The sequence below is a fragment of the Argentina silus genome (assembly GCF_951799395.1).
Source record: "Argentina silus genome assembly, chromosome: X".
NCBI classification, from domain to species: Eukaryota; Metazoa; Chordata; class Actinopteri; order Argentiniformes; family Argentinidae; genus Argentina; species Argentina silus.
The window spans coordinates 13149190-13169300 of NC_139653.1; the positions used below are offsets into that span (position 1 = coordinate 13149190).

Below are 20111 nucleotides of genomic sequence, written 5' to 3' on the forward strand. Positions count from 1 at the left end.
GGCTGAGGGAAGGAGGTTCTCGTCCAAGATCTTACGGTACATGGCCCCGTCCATTGGCCCCTCAATGCAGTGAAGTCGTCCTGTACCCTTAGCAGAGAAACAACCCCAAAGCATAATGTTTCCACCTCCGTGTTTGACGGTGGGGATGGTGTTCTTGGGATTGTAGCATTCAGCATTTCTCTCCCTCCAAACACGAAGAGTCGAATTTATGCCAAAGAGTTCAATTTTGGTCTCATCTGACCACATCACCTTCTCCCAAGCCTTCTCTGAATCATTTAAGTGTTCATTGGCAAACTTCAGATGGGCCTGTACATGTGCCTTCTTGAACAGGGGGACCTTGCGGGCACTGCAGGATTTCAATCCGTTACGGTGTAGTGTGTTACCAATGGTTTTCTTGGTGACTGTGGTCCCAGCTGCCTTGAGATCATTACCAAGCTCCACCCGTGTAGTTCTGGGCTGATCCCTCACCCTTCTCATGATCATCCTTACCCCACGAGGCGAGATCTTGCATGGAGCTCCAGGCCGAGGGCGATTGATGGTTATTTTGTATTTCTTCCATTTTCTAATAATTGCACCAACAGTTGTCTCCTTCTCACCAAGCTTCTTGCTGATGGTCTTGTAGCCCATTCCAGCTTTGTGCAGGTCTACAACTCTTACCCTGATGTCCTTTGAATGTTCTTTGGTCTTGCCCATGGTGGTGGAGAGGTTGGAATGGAAGAGTTTGATTCTATTGACAGGTGTCTTTTATACCCATAACAAGCAGAGATTAGGAGTACTTTCTTAAAGTGACAGGACTAATTTGTGTGCCTCATGGACATATAACCGGTCTGTATGAGCCACAATTCTTGCTGGTTTGTAGGGGATCAAATACTTATTTCCTTCGATCAAATGCAAATTAATTTATAACTTTATACAATGTGTTTTTTCTGGACTTCTTTGTTGATATTCTGTCTCTATTTGTTAAAATAAAAGTACCATAAAAATTATAGACCGCTCATTTCTTTGTAATCGGGCAAACTAACAAAATCAGCAGGGGATCAAATAATTATTTCCCCCACTGTATATACACCCCTCTGCCGATGCGGAGGCAGCATGCGAGACTGACGCTGTTATCGCAAGACTACAGACCGACTATGACTACAGCACCTCGGTGTATTCATTGCAATCTCCAGGGATTTTAACCATGTCACCCTGATGGAGGACAGCCTGCAGGACAGCAACACTAGAGAGGTGTGGAGCAGCGTGAGGAAGGTCACCGGCTACAAACAGGTTAACAACCCACAAGTGGCTGGAGATTGAACCAGTTCTTCTACAGGTTTGACTCGGGGGCTCATTGTCTCCCTCCCCCTTGCTCCACCAATGACTTTCCACTCCATCCTCCTTCTCCTCCCCCCAGCTCCTCCAGCCCTGCTCAGCAACCGGACCAGCCCCCCTCCCCCCTCCCCCTGCCCTGTTGGACCCATTCACACCTCTCACCTACCCCTTTGTCCCATCCAGTACCCTCTCCCTTCCCTCTCCCTCTCCAGCCCCTCTGACTCCATTCACAACTTCCCTCCTTCTCCAGCCCCACCATTTCCTCACTTCACAACTCTTCAGAGCCCTCTATTATTCTGCCCCCCAACATCACTGCCACAGCCAACGACCCACCCACTACCCTTCGCTCCAGTGTCTTCATCAGTACGACTCAGGTAAAGAGAGAGCCTCAGTCTGGAAGGTCCCATCAATGTGGAAAACATCTTGCCTGGTACCGGTACCAAAGAAAAGGAACCCCAATGTTCTGAATGACTATAGACCGGTAGCCTTGACATCCCACATCATGAAGACCATGGAAAGACTGGTGCTAGCACACATGAGGCCCCTGGTGAAGACATCCTGGGACCCCCTGCAGTTTGCCTACCAGGCAGACATTGGTGTGGATGATGCCATCATCTACCTGCTACAGAGCTCACTCCCATTTAGATAAGGCTGGCAGCACTGTAAGGGTCATGTTCTTTGACTTCTCCAGTGCATTTAACACCATACAGCCCTTACTACTTGCGCATAAGCTGCTGAGGATGCAGGTGGACTCCCCCATTGTTTCATGGATTACGAACTATTTGACCAACAGGCCACAGTTTGTATGGCTGCAGGGATGTGTGTTGGAATGGGTGGTGAGCAGCACTGGCGCCCCTCAGGGGACAGTTTAGGCTCCCTTCCTTTTCACCCTCTATACTTCAGGCACAACACAGATATTAGCCATCTGCAGAAGTTCTTGGACGATTCTGCTATTGTGGGATGTATCAGTGGAGGCCAGGAGTCAGGGGTACAGAGGACTGGTGGACAGTTTTGTTGAGTGGTGTGAGCAGAACTACTTGCTACTCAACATCAGGAAGACAAAGGAGATGGTGGTCGACTTTAGGAGGACTAGGGTCCCCCTCTCTCCTGTTTCTATCCAGGGAGAGGACGTGAAGGAGGTCCAAAGCACAAGCAAAGTACCTGGGGGTGCACCTGGACAATAAACTGGACTGGACTGGTAACACAGATGTCCTGTACAAGAGGGGCCAGAGCCGGCTTTATTTCCTGAGGAGGCTCAGGTCCTTTAGTGTGTGCAGGACTCTGCTGAACATGTTCTACCAGTCAGTGGTGGCCAGTGCAGTGCTGTACAAGGTGGTATGCTGGGGGGGCAGCATCAAGGAAGGTGACAACAAGAGGCTGAACAAGCTTATTAGGAAAGCTAGTTCTGTCCTCGGTGTCACTCTGGACACTGTGGAGGAGGTGGCCAATAGGAGGATGAGGACCAAACTCTGGCCATCATCGACAATCACTCCCATTCCCTACATGTCACTGTGGCAGAGCAAAGAAGCTCCTTTAGCAATAGATTATTACAACCACGTTGCACTAAGGAGCACTATAGGAGATCTTTTCTGCCTGCCACAATAAGACTGTACAACTTCTCCGGCGGGCTCGATCGGGGTGATCAGAGTCAGGCTGGGGGATGTTAAATCATACTGGACTGTTCTTACTGTACATAATGTTTCAGATGTCTATTTTATTTTTATTCTATTTTCTATTGTCACTTTATTTTATTGTTGTTTGTGATGTGAGCTGCTGTAACGCCTTCATTTTCCATTGGGGATCAATAAAGTATCTATCTATCTATCTATCTATCTATCTATCTATCTATCTATCTATCTATCTATGCATCTCTTGGTAAATAACAACACATTTGCATTTTGAATAATGTGCATGTGCGACCAGGAAAATAACAGTTTGAAATTAAATTCATGAGGAGTTGTAACAGAAAGGATTTCCTGAGAGGAAGATTTTGTCTGGTATGGCACTCCAAATATTTCTGGGGCTGTTTCTCACAATAACACTCAGACATAATCATTCAGTCTTCTTTCATTTAAGGCATGACAGTTGCTGCAATATTCTTGTCATTATTGTGTAAACTATTTAATTGAACTGATTAATCTCTCCTTAGGGCTTATTGGAGGAATGGATATCCAAAGCCTCAGCCGTTCAAGGTATAAATAGCAATGGATCTGCTTTATGTAGCCTCATCAGTGTTCTCACATCTCCTGCCAAGACCAAGACGTCACACAAGCCAGGTACGCTTATACACTTTCACTTGAATGTTTGGCTCTTTTACAGCAGTTCATGCATGATATTTCTTAGTACAGATATGAATGCAGGGCTCCAGAGAGCAATCAAGCGACCAATTTGGTCCAGTGCAACTAAAGATTTTTTTTGGTCGCACCAGTGCGACTGGAATCTAGCTGGCATTATGTTTTGTTTTTTTGTATCCCCAAAATATGAGTCGGTCAAACAGTAGGCTAATTTTGTATGCATTATTTTATCATCCTCTATGTACTATATCAGCGGCATTTGTTTCTCTGTCTCTGGTGTGTGTGTGTGTGTGTGTGTGTGTGAGAGAGAGAGAGAGCGAGCGAGCGAGTCCCCCCCCCCCCCCCCTTGTAACAATAATAAAAAATTTCGCGCGCAATGGAAGCTAGCATAGCAAGCGTTGGAAAATAAACAATACGATAAACTCATTTTTCGATCTACCAACGTTGGGCCTATGGTGCCTGTGCCTCCCGAGCCCTAAATAACAGCAACAGATTCCGAGCCAGAGGTAGAACAGCCAAAGCCAGCTGCAGCTAAAAAGAAAAAAACTCTACTGTATACCGTTTCGCCCCGAATGGCTTAAAGAATACACCTGGCTAGTATGATAAAGACATGAAGCACATGTACTGTGTTTATTGTAAACAATGTGGTCCAACTGTTGCAGCAACACACCATTTACAGCTGCAGCTACATTCAAGCATGAGACCCTCAAAGTTCATAATAACAGCAAAAGGCACACGCAATGGACAGATATGAATGACGGTATGGACAGCAGAGCTGCCACCCTCCATGCGTTGTTTCAACGGCAAGAAACAGACTTATACAATTTAACATGGCATACAACATCGCCAAGGAAGAACTGCCTTTCACCAAATTCAAATTGCAAATACTACTTAAAAAGCTAAATGGATTGTCTGTAAACCCAACATATAGCAACAACAGCTGTGCCCAGTTCATTGGAGCGATAGCGGACACCCTGAAAAAGAAGACCGGTGCGCAAATTGCTGCGTCTCCTTACCTGTCTTTCATGATAGATGGTGACACCGATATATCAACGAAATAATGTGAGATTGTTTATGCGCGTATTATCATTCGCAAGGGAAGACCCACCAACATCCTGATAGGCCACGTTGAAGGTGTGTATATCAAAGTATATTTATATAATTGGCTAAGCAAAAATAAGATATGCAGCATTTTATACTTTATTATCTATCTAGATATGATTTATTGGGATAGGCAAACAAACATGATGTTATTTTTCATTGTAGGAGTCTATGCTGCCACTAAGAAGGCATTTTCTGGTCTCTGGGCACAGTGCAAGGACTGGCTTGAAAGAACTGTGGTTAAGGGGGCAGATGGTGTTAAGCAGTTATTTGCATGTGCTGTGACTAAATAGCAAATATAGCATAGCATATATACATATATATATACATTATATATATATATATATATAAAACAAAATAACAAAAGGTCAGAGCTGCAACCACTGGCATATTTTTGGGTGCGACCAAATTACGTGCTGGTGCCCTTAACACAAAAAGTGCCAGTGCCACTAATGTAGAAAGTTAGTCTGGAGCCCTGGAATGTACAGTAACTACTAACCAGCAGTGATCATACAATCAGCATTTCCTTGTATGAATCTATCCCAGTATAGTTTGCTTCTAACAGTAGCTGTTTTTAAGAAATAAGCATTATCTTTTGTTTTTTGTATCATTTACAATCAGCTGTTACTAATGGTGGAGGCCCAGGGAACCATGCCTATCTAACCAATAAAGGTAATATTTTTTTTACAAGTATGCTATGGTGAGAATGTATAAACACATTGTACCAGGCCTATGCATTATCATAACAACATTATCATAACAACTTCCATCACACAGCTGTAAATCTAATGGCTTGTTGAAACATACTAGCCTTTATCTTGAACCAAAATAAGTTTAGAAATTCACCACAAAGCTGAAAAGAATAATGTATGTATCCTTATTGAGGTACTGTCATTTCTTGTATGATGGCAGTACTGTGTTTTCAAGTAAATGATGTTGAAGGGAATCTGTCTGGTCTCTAACCATCCACAGAGCTGATGGTGGTTCAGCAAAACATGTCATACATCAACGAGGGTTATGAGAGCCTAGGGGAGCTGCTGAAGAGTCGGGCTGCAGAGCTTAGTGGTCTGGTTCAGGAGGTGACAGAGGCCCAGAAGGAGACTGATGCCATGATCAAGTGGCTGAAAGACATGAAGAAGACGGCAGCATCCTGGAACTCTGCAACAACAGAGAAAGACTCAATGAAAACACAGTTGGAGCAACAGAAGGTACATTTAAACACAGGCAATGCACAGACAATTTTATGATTTATTCATCCAGTTAAAAACCTGTAAACTAGGAAAAACCTCAGAGCAAAATACTACATTAAAAGCCAATACTACATTAAACTTGTGTACTATGATGTGAGACTAGTGTTATCTCTATATCTTTCAGGCCTTTGAGGAGGACATGAAACAAAAGCAAGAGCAGCTCCAGAAGCTGAGAGAGAAGCTCCTCTACCTGATTGAGAAACACCCTGACTCTCCTGAAGCAGCAAAATGGAAGCAGATGCTGGCACAGATAGGTATGCATCATTTGTCTGTCTCCAGATGTTTAGTATCTGCCGCTTTATACCAGAGAAATTTCCCTGGTGTCAGTCCACTCATCCACTCCTTCCTGTCCAGGAGAATGAGGTTCAGTGTTTTGCCAGGATACCAGGTCTCTCCCCCACACCTACACACTTGGCATACTCCTAAACTATGCTCTAATCAGTGGGGCACTAATAAGGTCAAATGCAACGGTTGGGAGTGTTTTGTGCAGATTGATGTAGAGAGGTGTGTTTGTTCTAACCCCCTGCTCAGATGCTGCCTGGGCAGATATCAGCGGCTCTGTAGAGGACAGGAAGCAGCACCTGGAGCAGTCCAACAGGAACCTGGATGTGTTCCAGACCACCGAGCCGCAGCTCCGCCAGTGGCTCTCAGAGAAAGAGCTGATGATGAGCGTCCTAGGGCCCCTCTCCATGGATCCCAACATGCTCAACACTCAGAAGCAGCAAGTCCAGGTACTTCATTAAGAGTAACAACAAAGCGGTCACCTGCCACTGAGGGATGAGGGATGAGGCTACAGAAATCTAACCATTTTAAAATTCATAGACTGAGCTATGGATGCAAGGACTGCATGCTTGAGATCAAAATGATTTTTTTTTTTAATGTTTTGAAGCTATACAGTGTTTGTTTTACAGTTACATTGTTTACAAACAATGGAGTAAAACAAGCTTATATTGTGGGTTCTGATGGCGTAAGACAGTTGAACTAAGCTCATGAGGCATTTCTAATTTATGTTAGTTTGCATGATGTGATCCTAATTTCCCATCAGCTTTTCTTGATAAAGTGGATCAAAGTAATTTGGGCAATTCCTTCACTCTAGATCCTCCTGAACGAGTTTGACAGACATAAGCCGCAATACGAGCAGCTCAACGAGGCTGCTGCTGCCATCCTTGACTCGTCAGGCCAGCAGGACCCCTCAAGTGGGAAGATGGTGAGGGAGCAGCTGGCTGCTGTCATCCAGAAGTGGCAGGGCCTGACTGGGCAGCTGGAAGAGAGAGCCAGCCTCATCGGCCAAGCTGTGGGGAAGACAGGGCAGTTCCAGGGGCTGCTGAGGAGCCTCAGTCAGACCACTGCCTCCCTGGAGACCCAGCTCAGCAGCCAGCAGGCCCACAGCACCCAGCCCGACGTGGTTAAGAAGCAGCTGGAGGAGGCTAACAGCATCTCTGCTCAGCTTAGGGAGGAGAGGAAGAGGCTAAAGGAGGCTGAGGCCTTATGCTCAGAGCTCTCAGCTCTTGTGACAGAGGACTACCTCAAAGCAGACCTGGCCAGGCAGCTGGAGAGTGTCACCAAGCCTTTCATGCAGCTGGAAGATAAAACAGGTTTGGCTTTTATTTCATTTGCCTCCATTGACGCTATACCTGTGTAATAACTCTGTTATTACTCTACTAACTAAGTTCATATACCATTTTATAGCACAAACCATGAAACTGCATATACTATGCAATTAAAAAATGACAAAGTAATTATAGCATTACTAAACAGGTACAGTGTAGGAGCAAGTTCATGTAAAATGTTACCTGGCCTGAAAATAATTGTTAAATGTGTGTCTTTAGTAAAGAGGGTCCAGAAGCTGAACTCAGCCTTCGCCAGTTCCCAGCAGTTCCACCAGACGTCTAAAGACTTTCAGGGCTGGCTGGATGAGAAGCTCCAGCAGCAGTCTAAACCCCAGGCCATCTCAGCCAAAGAGGAGACTCTCCGACAATGCCTGAAGGAACAAAGCATCATCCAGAGGGCCCTTAGTGAACATGAGGAGCCCTACAGCACCATCATCAGGGAGGGAGAGACCCTCCTACAGAACACGGATGGTGCTGAGAAGGTAGCACTGCAGGGGCAGCTCTCTGCCATCCGCTCCAACTGGGACGACATGAAGAAGAGCTCTGTGGACCGGGCAGAGAAGCTTCAAGTGGCGCTGCAGAGGGCCCAGAAGTACAAGGAGCATGCAGAAAAGCTCAACTCCTGGGTCCAGGAGTGTGAGACCAGGGAGGGCCATGTCAGGCTCAGCGTGGACCCTGTGGAAGTGGAGAGCTCCATCTCTCAGGTCAAGGCCATTCAGAAGGATATAGACAAGCACAGGGGCCTGGTGGAGCAACTCAACACTACTGCTGAGAGCCTCCTGGAGGTGGCCAATGCTGACACTGAGGCTGTCAGGGAGGAGAAGGCAGCCATTGGCCAGAGTGTGGACAGGGTCATTGAGGGGCTACAGAACAAGAGAGAATCACTGGAGAAGGTTTCACAGAGACTGAAAGAGTTCAACGACACTCACAAAGAGGCTAAAGGCCAGCTGGAAGGAGCTAAGAAACAGCTGGTTGACCACACGTCACTGGGAGTCCAGGCCTACAGCAACAAGAACCTGACCAACATGAAGGCCCAGCAGAAGAGCCTGGATGGGGTACAGACCCAGGTGGAGCACCTGAAGAGCCTGGCCCAGGGCCTGGTATTGGATGTTCCTGAGGCAGATGGGGTGACTGACCTTCTACTGCAGGCCGACAGCCTTGAGAAAGAGTGTGGCTCCGTTAGCAAGGAGGTAGGGGAGACCTGCTCAACCATGGAGTGCAAGCTGCAGGGCATTGGGCAGTTCCAGAGCAACATTCGGGAGATGTTTACCCGCTTTGCAGAACTGGACGATGAGCTGGACAGCATGACACCAGTAGCGCGTGACTTGGCCTCTCTGAGAGAGCAGCAGGGCAGTGTCCAGGACTTTGTGGCTAAACTGCAGGAACTGAAGGCTAACACCACCAATGCTGGAGACAGCTGTAAGAAGATGCTCGGGACGGAGGCCTCCCCAGACCTGCTGGGCCTGAAGAGAGACCTGGATGCTCTGAGTAAGCAGTGTGGCAAGCTAATGGACAGAGCTAAAGGGAGAGAGGAACAGGTTGGGAGTACACTCACCCGTCTAGATGAACTTCACTCCAAGCTCCAGCAGTTCACACACAAACTGGGCGGAGCTGCAGACCAGGAAGAATCCCAGGGGCCAGTCGGCATGGAGACAGAGGTCATCAACCAACAGTTGGAGGCATTCAAGGTAAGATGTAATTTTGTAAATATTTGAAAATCAAATGTATGTGCTGTACAGTGTCATTAATGCAAAAAGAATCACCAAGGTGTATTAACTTGTTAGACAGTGAGTAATGTAGTATGATGTTGGGGGAAAAAGTGCATGAACCTTCCATGGCATGTCTTACAGCATGTATCAATAACATTCATAGTATCATATTATTTCTGCACATGTTTTTCTTTTGTACTCAAGAGGTATCACTTTCACCAGCCACAGCACTGAACTGGATGATATAACCATGCCAAAGAGATATAATCCTCTGAATACTACCCTAACGTAACCATCAGTAATAAGCAATATACAGTGTGTCTGACAGCCTCCTGTTACAAGTGAAGTCAAATATGATCCTGAGTGTCTAAAAGAAGGTCATAAGAACATTACCACAATCTGCATATTTACATTTGAAATGATTTATTGTACTGTAAAACCACCAACCATTATGCAAAGAACATAATATGCATTTGCTGACTGTAAATATAATATAAATAAATATAAATAATATGTTTTTGGTACACTTCCGTCCTGGTTTTCACATACACCAGTTCACATCAGTTCATCTTTTTGCAGTTAGATTAGATCTATACTATAATCAGCTGCATACCCCAGTGGTGTGAGTTGCGCCATGTGTGTGATGCTCCTCTGGAGATTGCTGGTTCAGTATGTCGCTGAGCATCTGGCGCTAACAAAAGAGCTCTGGCCCATGAGCCGTTGTGGTGGATGAAGACCTAGGAGCCAGCTGGGAGCCAGCGATGTGTTGTATGTTCCAGTGGCCCAGGGTAATGTAGCCCAGTCTGACTCCTATCCTTCAGAATGAGTGTGGTGGGCAGGACACCACTCACTAGCATGAAATGAAAGTGTAAAAAGTGGCTTTGTCTCATTATTTATTCTACCAGCTAATTCACTGGTGTCCGAGCAGCTGCTCCTCCTATCTGTTTGAGAAGCTCATTTTGGCGGAAATTCAAAAAGGGTGTGTTAAGCCTACGGGTTGTTGTGTAGACGGTCATCTGTTTCCTGTGAATTTATTTTCTGATTAAATTACCATGTTCAAGTGGATCTACGCTCTCTCCTGAAAGAATGGACAGAAAATAGATTCCTTTATTTAGAAAAGCATGTGGTATACCACAAGAACTAAACGAAGGAGTGTTCTGTACCATACCATGTAAAAGCTAAATTTAACTAACACAGCCTCTTTATCTAAAAACCCAATTTTTCGATCAACAAATTATCAGGAGATTTTTTTTACATTTGTTTTCAATGTCTTGTATGTATTTTATTGAATATATCTTTAATAGGAAGATTTGGTTTCTACTAAATTATGAACCAAACAATTATAATTCAGTAACATTTAATTTCACTTACAGAGATGCTGTTGTTCCTATATTAAATATAACAGGGATACCCATTATCAAGACTTATAGTGAGATATAAAGCATTCTAAAAGCCTGTATGCAAGAGGATTAACCTATTTTTGGATTTGGAATATTAAAATGCTTATTTATTCATGGTCTGAATGTATTATATCAAGACAATATACTGTACATATTCAACACTGCACACACATATAGGCCGAAGGAATTTAATTGTGTTCATATTAAAGATAATTCTTTATTACCAGACGGTTGTTTACATTGATTAATCACAACATCAGCTTTATATAAATGTCATGTCAAAATACAAGTGTAATATAACAGCCATGCTGACCACAACTTAAATTTCAGAATTTGTTGCCTGGTTTAAGAAGGTTTGATGTGTAGCCATCCCAGAATTGAATACTGCCAGCTGTTGTTTAGTGACATGTTTCATTCTGGCTGTGCTCACCCCCTCATTGTCCCATCCTGAGTCAGCTTGGGTAGGGTGCACACCAAAACTTCAGCTGCTAGCGGAAAATCTCCATTGTCCTCCCTCATGCCACCATTCTCTTCAAGTAAAAAGTACCCTGAGAATGATGGATCACATTCAGACTTCCAGCTCAAAGTATTTCTTCTTACGGTGTAAGAAGACCACGAAACATACAGCATGTAGACAGAGACCAGACAGAGGCTGAACTGAATGACATATTTTTAGTCTAAATAGAGGTTTCATGCTCCGTTTGTGTATATGTAGATCTGTGACTTGGTATATTTTGGGGTTTCATTGGGGTTTATTTCTGTTGTGAGAGAAATAAACTGGTTCAGCTTTTTGATGAGTTGTTACCATTTTAGGTAAGGGGTTGTAGAAGCCTTGGAGTTCATGGTTTCACTCTTATTGTTTTTGTGGCAACAGCTCTGGAGGGTTTGCTGGGGAGCTGCTCTGGTGTATGTATTCCTTCATAATAATGTGAAGTCAGTAACAAAACCTGATTGGGATTGGGAGTTGGGAGGTGTGGGCGTCTTTTCTTTTCCATACAGACATTACATCAGTGTCTCTTGTGAACCTAAAAGGAATTTCTCGCCCCTGAATCATAGCTATTTCTCTCACTGAAGGTGATGAGGGGAAAAGTGCCGTGGGGAAGAAGACCACATAGTGTAGCTTACTCATTGCCCTGGTTATGATACACTCTCCCCAAGGTGAAACATGAAACTCCATGTCCCAGAAGATCTGAGTTGGTTTTACACATTGTTTTGCTATGATGGAGATCACTTTTCATGGTGATGTTCATGTATAGTTCCATTGTGCATTTGTTCTGATGCACTTAAGACCATTTTAGTGTTTAAGCTGCTCTAAAAAAAAGAGTGCACTTACACACAATCAAGAAAAGCGTTTGAATTTCCTTCATTGACATCTTTGTTCAACCCTTTATAATGGTTTCATTTAATTTCAAGCCATTGTTAGTGTGAGTGACTGATGAGTAGTTCTATTGAAAGGGGTTTTCCTGCAGATAATGTCACAAAGAAATGTAGCCTTTCTTTAACCTTTGGACTGAATAGCCTGTGTGAAAAACATTATTCACAGGCAATGTTATATGTTCCTAATGCTCAATATGGTATGAGGGAGATATGTAAGGCATTGTTTAGGGAGTGAAAGTGTATAACCTGAAAATAGTTCTATCAATGTATTTTCCATAACAGAGTGTTTGCCCTGTGTTGATTGGAATAGCCATTTGTTTGTTTGTAGTTCCATACATGGTTTCCTTAAATTAAACATGTTTTTAAATCACACAAAATATTTGATTAAATATATTGAATATAAGTTAAAATTATATGTGTCTTGACCAGCAGACCTGAAACAGCCTTAGCTCCTGGGAAGAAGGACCAGATGAATAATTTGCCTCTATGTCTGGATTATGACAAACGTATGTGGGATTCAGCTGCTGAATACCCTTTCTCTAAATCCCAGAGATCTCTTTAACTGCTTATTCATCTCTGCCAGTCTCCCCTTTGCTCTCCTCTCAAGCAAAGAGGGGTGGTTGAAGAAGTCAGGATGGTTCAACTCCTCTCTGTTATCTGGCAACTGTAGTGCCAACAGTTCAAGAAGCAAAAATAAATTCCTCTCATTATCACTCCCTCTATCCTCCTTTCTTCTCTTACCCACAGTCACTTGCCATAAAAAAGCCCCATCATGCACTTGGCAGAGCTGTTGGTGTTAAATTACCTGGGACCTGTGCCTCCCACAGCATTCCAGAGTAATTAAGAATATCTGCAGGGTCCTCAGCAACCGTCCACAGGACAACAACAGAGAGTGAAAACGAAAAAAGGAAAAACACATATCTATTTCAGCATGGTGTGATGTCACCAAAGTGAGAGCTGCTGCTGCCTGCTGGTCTAGGTTTTTTCAGAGCAGAAAAGCTGGTGCGTGTTCCTCCCCTCCCCATCCCCTCAGTCAGAGAGAGAGGGAGAGAGTGATGGTGCCAGGACGCAGAAGATGACTAAGAAGTTAAGTCATATGGGCTCTGGAGACAGAAGGGGGGAATAAAAAAAAAAAAAAGGTCAGGCGTCCACCAATCAACATGTGCCGAAGCAGCCCTCAGCACAAATGGACTTGTGGCAGATGTTGTCTGAATAATGAGCGGGGGCGGGGCCTGCAGCCCTCTGCCAGAAGGGTGGGTGTCTGTCATTGCCGGGCGAACTACGAGAGAGGCAGGGCAGGCTTTTTTGTTTATCCAGGAGTACCGGCTCTTCTCAGATTGCCCTTTGTTTTTATAGAGCCCTGCTGGATTTGTATCAGGATATTCTACTTTGCACTAAAGATTTCCCTCAGCTTGTGTGGATGCTCCAGGGATTTGAGGAAGAAAATAAGCACTTTTGAGGGATGTTTGTAACGGAACCAGGGACCAGCAGAGCAAGACACACTGATGAGCAAGTTTTGACAATGGGGAGAACAGAACCAAATAGGGAATTCTCAGAGGATAGGTGACTGAATGGGATGACTGCTTCTCCTATTCCAGATACTGATTGCACAGTTGTTACATTTTCTGACAGAATCTTTTGCATTAATGTTATTTGGGTCCTGTTTTTTCTATATTATCTTTGAGTAATATATTTTATTTGTTTTTTTAATGAATATTTTTACAGTACACAGTAATTGTACAGTAAAACTGATTATTATTTGTTTTGTTTTACAAATTTGTTCTGAGAACAAATTGCAGTTGATATGGTCAATTCAGTGAAAAGTGTATATAGTATATTTTAAGCACCTTTTTGCTTTTGCAGCACATTTCTGCACTGAAACAACATATACCTCAAACCATATTACTACCTTTTTAGTAGTATTGTAGTTTGCTTTTTAGTCAGTTGATTGAAGTATGGGAAAACCTCTGAGCAGACCAGATTGTCTTCGTCAGAACCCCTCTTGTGTGGGGAAAGGAGAGGAAGAGGATTTAAACATTGATGACTGCTATGTGCCTCAGAGATCTATCTATGACACTGTCCGCCTCAATGAGCAGATTGATTGTGGTTCTAAGGGCAGCCTGGCCTCCAGACACTTCACAGGCACCCTGCCCTACACTCACCGCACACTGGACATCAACAGCCTCTGTGGGAATGGAGTACTAGCCTCCACTAGTGCTTTTGAGCTCTGCACCCGAGAGGCTGCTAGGCTGGACGAACGTGCTGTCTTTGACGGGCTGAAGCTCAATGGGGACATAATCAGGGGAGCAGGCACTTTACTGCCCAAGTCTCGTCTGCAGGGTGGGGGGGAGAAGAAGGAGCAGCCCAACCACCGACGCTCCTGGAGGAATTTTGCCCCCACCAACCTTGGCGAGTATGCCAGCCGCAGTGGGACCCTGTGCACTGAGGGTGTGGAGAGGAAGGGCCTGGTGCGTGGCAGGAGAGGACGAAGTGTAACTAACTCACTGACGTCAGAGGAGGACTCAGGCTTATGCAGCCCCACAGCGGAGAGAGAGCGCCGTACCCATCGGGCCTCCAGGAGACCAGGCCCTGGCACCAGGAGCCTCTCCTCCACAGAGGCCATGCACGCGTCTGGGGACCTCAAACCAGGCCGCTCCCTCAGCTCGGGGCAAGAGGAGTTTCCTTTCTCCCCAGTCAGGGACCACATTCCCAGGGGACTGTATCACAACATCAGCAGCCCAGTGCAGGAGTCCCAGCAGGGGGGTGACACCTGTGCGATAGACCTCAGTGAAACAGAGCTGACCATCACTAATGGAGTACACAGAGACTCAATAGGCAGAGTGCCATCAAGGTCAACCTCTATGATACAAAATGGTAGCTCTGAGCGGCACTCCAGGACAATAACAGGCTATGATGAGCTCTCCACTGCAGAGCTGCTAGATGATGTGTCATCTCAGGAGGATGGCGAGTTGATCAGTGTGGTTGTGACCCAGCCAGAGCCATATGTGAATTATGTGCCCCTGCCAGAGTGTCGGCAGGATATTCACGCTAAACCATTTAATTTGCAACACGGTGCATCCAAATACAACATGGAGGACCTGGAAGACTTTCTACAGTCGGTGGAGAGGCAGGCCTGCTTGGCTAATGGTAGTGAGCAGACGTACCAGCACATGGGGGAAGATGAGATAGAGAGCTTGTTAACTGCTATTGCTGCATGTCCCGAAATGGACCTCATGGGCTTCTCCTCCTCCCAGGTATCCAAAAATAGTCTCCTCCAGCATTGCAGGGTGTTTCCAGCTCAACTGGCCAAATACACATTTTATTTGATAGATATGGCACATTTGATTAGTGTTTCCTGGGTGCTGGCGCAGGTCGTTCCTTGTATATCAGATTACGTGATGGCTGAATTGGGTTTAGCACACTAGCCTGGCCTATGAGTCTGCCTGTGATCCTGCACAGCTGTGCTTTAACAGATTGCTATACTTTATTTTCCAGAAGCTGCAACCCTGTTATAAAGAGCTTGTTATGGCAGCTCTGTGGTTGTGGCCTAGCCTGTATATGTTCTGTATACAATCACTCTTCAGGAATTGGCTAAACCAAATTTTGTGCCTACTGTAGCTATATTTTTAAACATCCTTCTTGATTTATGTCATTGAAAGGGCCTAGTTGATAATCAAATTTGACTTGTTTTTGTTTTGTTTCAAGGGATAATACAGTACATGGCTCCCAAATAACCAATGCATTTCAATGAATTTACAAGAGTCTATCAGAAATAAAAACAGAAATATCTTCGGAATTATGAATCCTGCCAGTGGCTGAGATTATAAACAAATGGAATGCCTTATCACTCTTCAGAGGAAATTCAAAAGCTTAAAAGTACAAAGTGAATCAAGCCCTTCATTATGTCCAAGTTGAATAATTTCCAGATAGGCATTTAAAAGCAAGTATACCTAATTTCTAAAAGCTCTCTTAAAATGTTGAGTAGGAATTTTGCTTAAATCAACATCAAAGTTCTCCTGTTCTGGTTTTGTTTTAATCTTTGTCAGTATGAATTGCTAACACTGACTGAGAAAACATTATTTACCATCCAGTCTAAGTTGATCTTAGTTTTTCATCTGGTAGTACTGCAGTATACAACATGTATTTGATTTTGTTATTTGTGTTTACAGGTATTTCAGAAAGAGGAGATTGATCCACTGCAGACCCAGTTGCAAGACATCAACTGGCTAGGCCAGGGACTGATCCAGAATGCTACCAAAGGCACTAGCACTAAGGGCCTTGAACACGACCTGGAGGATGCCAACACACGGTGGAATACCCTCAACAAAAAGGTTAGCTGTCTTCAGATTATTAATCCACCTTCCACTGGGTTATTGTTGCTATTACAGATGTCAAAGAGGTAAAAAACAAATGGTATTCTGGATCTGGTTTCAAGTCATGATGCTCCTTATGCAGCTCTTGTTGATTTTAGACAATGTGATATTGCATTATTCACTTTTGTTACTGAACATTACTTTTATTTGGCCTTAAAACATTTGATGTCTTTATCTGACATATTCTTCTACAGATTGCTGAGCGCTCAGCCCAGCTGCATGAAGCCTTATTGCATTGTGGGAGGTTCCAGGATGCTTTGGAGTCACTGCTCAGCTGGCTGACTGACACTGAGGAGCTGGTGGCCAATCAAAAGCCTCCCTCTGCTGAGTTCAAAGTCGTCAAGGCTCAGATACAGGAGCAAATAGTAAGCCACTAGTGAACTAACATGAACATACAACAGCATACATTCAATCGGACATATTCAATGAACTCACGTAGGCTGATGGCTTATGCATCCATCTTTTTTATTGGCGTCCATTGTCAAACATTGTGTTGCGCTAACCCAAAGCTTCTGTTCAATGAACATGTCATTTACGGCTATTAGATTTACTTCTTTCCCTAAAAGCAATACTTGTTCTCAAAGCTTGTTGAAGTGACCTCATGAGTTCTCATCCTTTGTTTGCCTTGGACAGCTCCTCCAGAGGCTGCTGGATGATCGCAAGCCCACGGTGGAGTTGATTAGGAGGGAGGGAGGGAAGGTTGCGGAGCTGGCTGAGTCTGTGGATAAGGAGAAGGTTGGGAAGGAGATTGATAGCCTGGGGCAGAGGTGGGACGCTCTGCTCAAGAAGGCTGAGAACAGGTCTGTCCTCCTATCATCTGTCATATTAAGCCAGTCTGTTGACATTATTGCACATATTATTGCGCACTGACAATATGGTCACTTTTTGTCAGTTTTTATGACTTATTGTTGAATTGTTGATTGATGCTGACTGCTGTTGTTGAGCGTGGAGAAAGATCCTAAAACATTTCACTGTCAATTAAATTTGATTTGATTTGATTTGATTTGATTTGATTTGATTTGATTTGATTTGATTTGATTTGATTTGATTTGTTGAAGAAAGAAAATGATGAGTTAAGCAAAGTGTTTTGCTACTTAATAAATTAATTTGTAATACAATGTGTAAAAATAGCATCAATTAAATGCTACTGTGTCGTGTTTTTCACAATGTCTTAGGCCCCATTTAAAAAAAAAAAAAAAAAAAAAAAATGCTAGTCTTAAAAAATACCATATTACTAATCTAATCAAAGTATTTTGTGAGACCGATTTAAGCTTGCCTCATTCCTCACCATTCTTTCTCTGTACGTGGTGGCAGGCACAAACAGCTGAAGAGTATCCTGCTTGTGGCGCAGCAGTTCCATGAGACTCTGGAGCCGCTCACTGAGTGGCTCACTGGTACAGAAAAACGACTGGCCAACTCTGAACCTATTGGCACTCAGACCTCCAAGCTGGAAGAGCAGATCTCCCAGCATAAGGTGACACTGACATGCTGCTTCATAATTCAATCATTTTCATCATCACCCTTATCCTGTTCAGTTTCTCATGATTTGTTGTGTTCATTTTGTAGACATTATCTGTTCAGATTTGTATTCAGTTCAGGTATTTTGAGTTTTGTGATGTGTTCATCATTTTTCATTGTTTTCCATTTTGTTTGTGTTTGTATTTGTGTTTATTTCCTGGGTTTGTGTTCCATTGGTGGTGGTCAGGCCTTAGAGGAGGAGATTATGAGTCACAGTAAAGACCTGTATCAGGCCATCAGTCTGGGCCAAATGCTCAGAACTGTGAGCTCAGTGGACGATAAGGAGCTGGTCCAGGCTAAACTGGACTCTACTCAGGCCAGTTACATAGAACTGCAGGAGCGCTGCAGGAGGAAGGCTGAGATGCTACAGCAAGCGCTGGCTAACGCCCAGCTCTTTGGAGAGGATGAGGTGGCCCTCATGAACTGGCTCAACGAAGTGCACATTAAACTGAGTGAAGTGTCTGTTGAAGACTACAAAACGGATGTGCTTGAAAAGCAGCGTGCAGAACAACTGGTATTACACACAGGCCTAACATTCATTCATTCATTCATTCATTCATTATTATTTCTATACTGTATGTTGCTTTAAGTTACCTCAAGGTTTTTTCAGTTACTTTATGTTTTAGTTTTTGATCAATTTAGTTGAATAGCCCTATTGGTGCTAGGCTCCTAATGCAAACATGGTCAAATGAGTTGTTGCTGAAGTTCTATTTGTTCCTCAGGCCCTGCAAGAGGACATTGAGTTGAGAAAGCAGAATGTTGATCAAGCCATTTCCAATGGAATGGAGTTGCTAAAACAAACAACAGGTACAACAGTTTTTCTAACCCTCCTTAGGATCACTGATATATTATTATTATTATATTATTAACATTATTGACCTTATTTTTTAGGTGATGAGGTGGTTGTCATTCAGGGCAAATTGGACGGAATAAAGACCCGATATGCTGAGATCAACTCCATGAGTGGTAACGTGTCTAAGACCCTGGACCAGGCCCTGACTCTGGCCACTAAGTTGCAGCACACCCATGAGGACCTGAGCTCCTGGCTGGCTACAGTAGAGGGTGAACTCACTGCCTTCACAGCTCACCAGCCTGTGGGAGAACAGCTCACTCAGGCACAAGACAGACAAAAGGTAAGAGGATTTTTTATTATTTTTTATTATTTACAGATGGGGCTGGGCTCTGATATTTACTATGACAGCATCATTAACAAAGCAAATGAGTAGACATGATTGTGCTCATTGTATGTCACTCCCTCTTATCTAGGCATTGCTGAAAGAGGCCAGGGAGCACAAGCCCCAGGTTGACAAACTGAACGAAGTGAGCAGCTCTCTCCTGGAGCTGGTGCCATGGCGGGCCCGTGAGGGTCTGGACAAGATGGTGACTGAGGACAACGAGAGATACAAGTCTGCCAGCAACACCATCGCCCAGCATGTGGACCAGATCGACGCTGCCATATTGAAATCACAGCAGGTAAATCAATCATATACCCCAGGCGATGGCAAACAGAGGAAATAATAAACTGACACAAAATGGCACCACAACCCCACAAATGTGCTCAAAAAAGGGGACCTGTGACAAGTATGCTAATTTGCATTCTGGATGATGGGTGCAATTATGGTTTAAATCCCATCTGCTTTCAGCACAACGTCCTGCCTCATTTGGCCATTGAGCCTCTTGGGAGCTTTGTTTTCTGTCATTGTTGTTCATTAAACACTGGGATTAGTTACAGAGTGTGGGTACATTTGCATCAGATTATTTGCTAATTAAGAAAGCATATGTACTGTAGTACTACAGACGCTAAACAGAGTATGGTTGTCCATGGTTATCATTAAATTATGTCAAACTTATCAATAGATATTTGACATTTCCCATTACAGATATTCTTGTAAAGATATCAGGTGAAATTAAGTTGTTAATTATTGTGCCATGTTTCTGTACAGTTTGAACAAGCAGCTGATACGGAGCTTGCCTGGCTCACTGAAGCAGAGATGCAGTTGATGTCACTGGGCGAGATCCGGCTTGAACAGGACCAGACCACCACTCAGCTACAGACACAGAAGGTTTAGTTTTTCTATGTCTGTTTGTAGAGACATTGGCCACAACTGTATAAACAAGTACAGTAAACAATGATGTGTGCTGCAACTGCGTCTGGATCATGTGTA

General features: G+C 44.0%; 1 protein-coding gene across 1 annotated transcript in view; it reads left to right on the plus strand.

Moving 5' to 3' along the window:
• Positions 1 to 20111, plus strand: part of dst (dystonin) — a gene marked incomplete at its 5' end in the record, with an annotated part of 123027 nt that overhangs the window by 78018 nt on the left and 24898 nt on the right. Inside the window, 16 exons of the mRNA XM_083694576.1 lie at positions 3464 to 3590; positions 5331 to 5381; positions 5682 to 5917; positions 6084 to 6213; positions 6491 to 6690; positions 7056 to 7554; positions 7789 to 9257; positions 16225 to 16386; positions 16623 to 16793; positions 17062 to 17228; positions 17743 to 17902; positions 18134 to 18460; positions 18669 to 18753; positions 18838 to 19079; positions 19213 to 19419; positions 19890 to 20009. Of these exons, the coding sequence (XP_083550702.1) occupies positions 3464 to 3590; positions 5331 to 5381; positions 5682 to 5917; positions 6084 to 6213; positions 6491 to 6690; positions 7056 to 7554; positions 7789 to 9257; positions 16225 to 16386; positions 16623 to 16793; positions 17062 to 17228; positions 17743 to 17902; positions 18134 to 18460; positions 18669 to 18753; positions 18838 to 19079; positions 19213 to 19419; positions 19890 to 20009 (4353 nt within the window). The remainder of the gene's footprint in view (positions 1 to 3463; positions 3591 to 5330; positions 5382 to 5681; positions 5918 to 6083; positions 6214 to 6490; positions 6691 to 7055; positions 7555 to 7788; positions 9258 to 16224; positions 16387 to 16622; positions 16794 to 17061; positions 17229 to 17742; positions 17903 to 18133; positions 18461 to 18668; positions 18754 to 18837; positions 19080 to 19212; positions 19420 to 19889; positions 20010 to 20111) is intronic.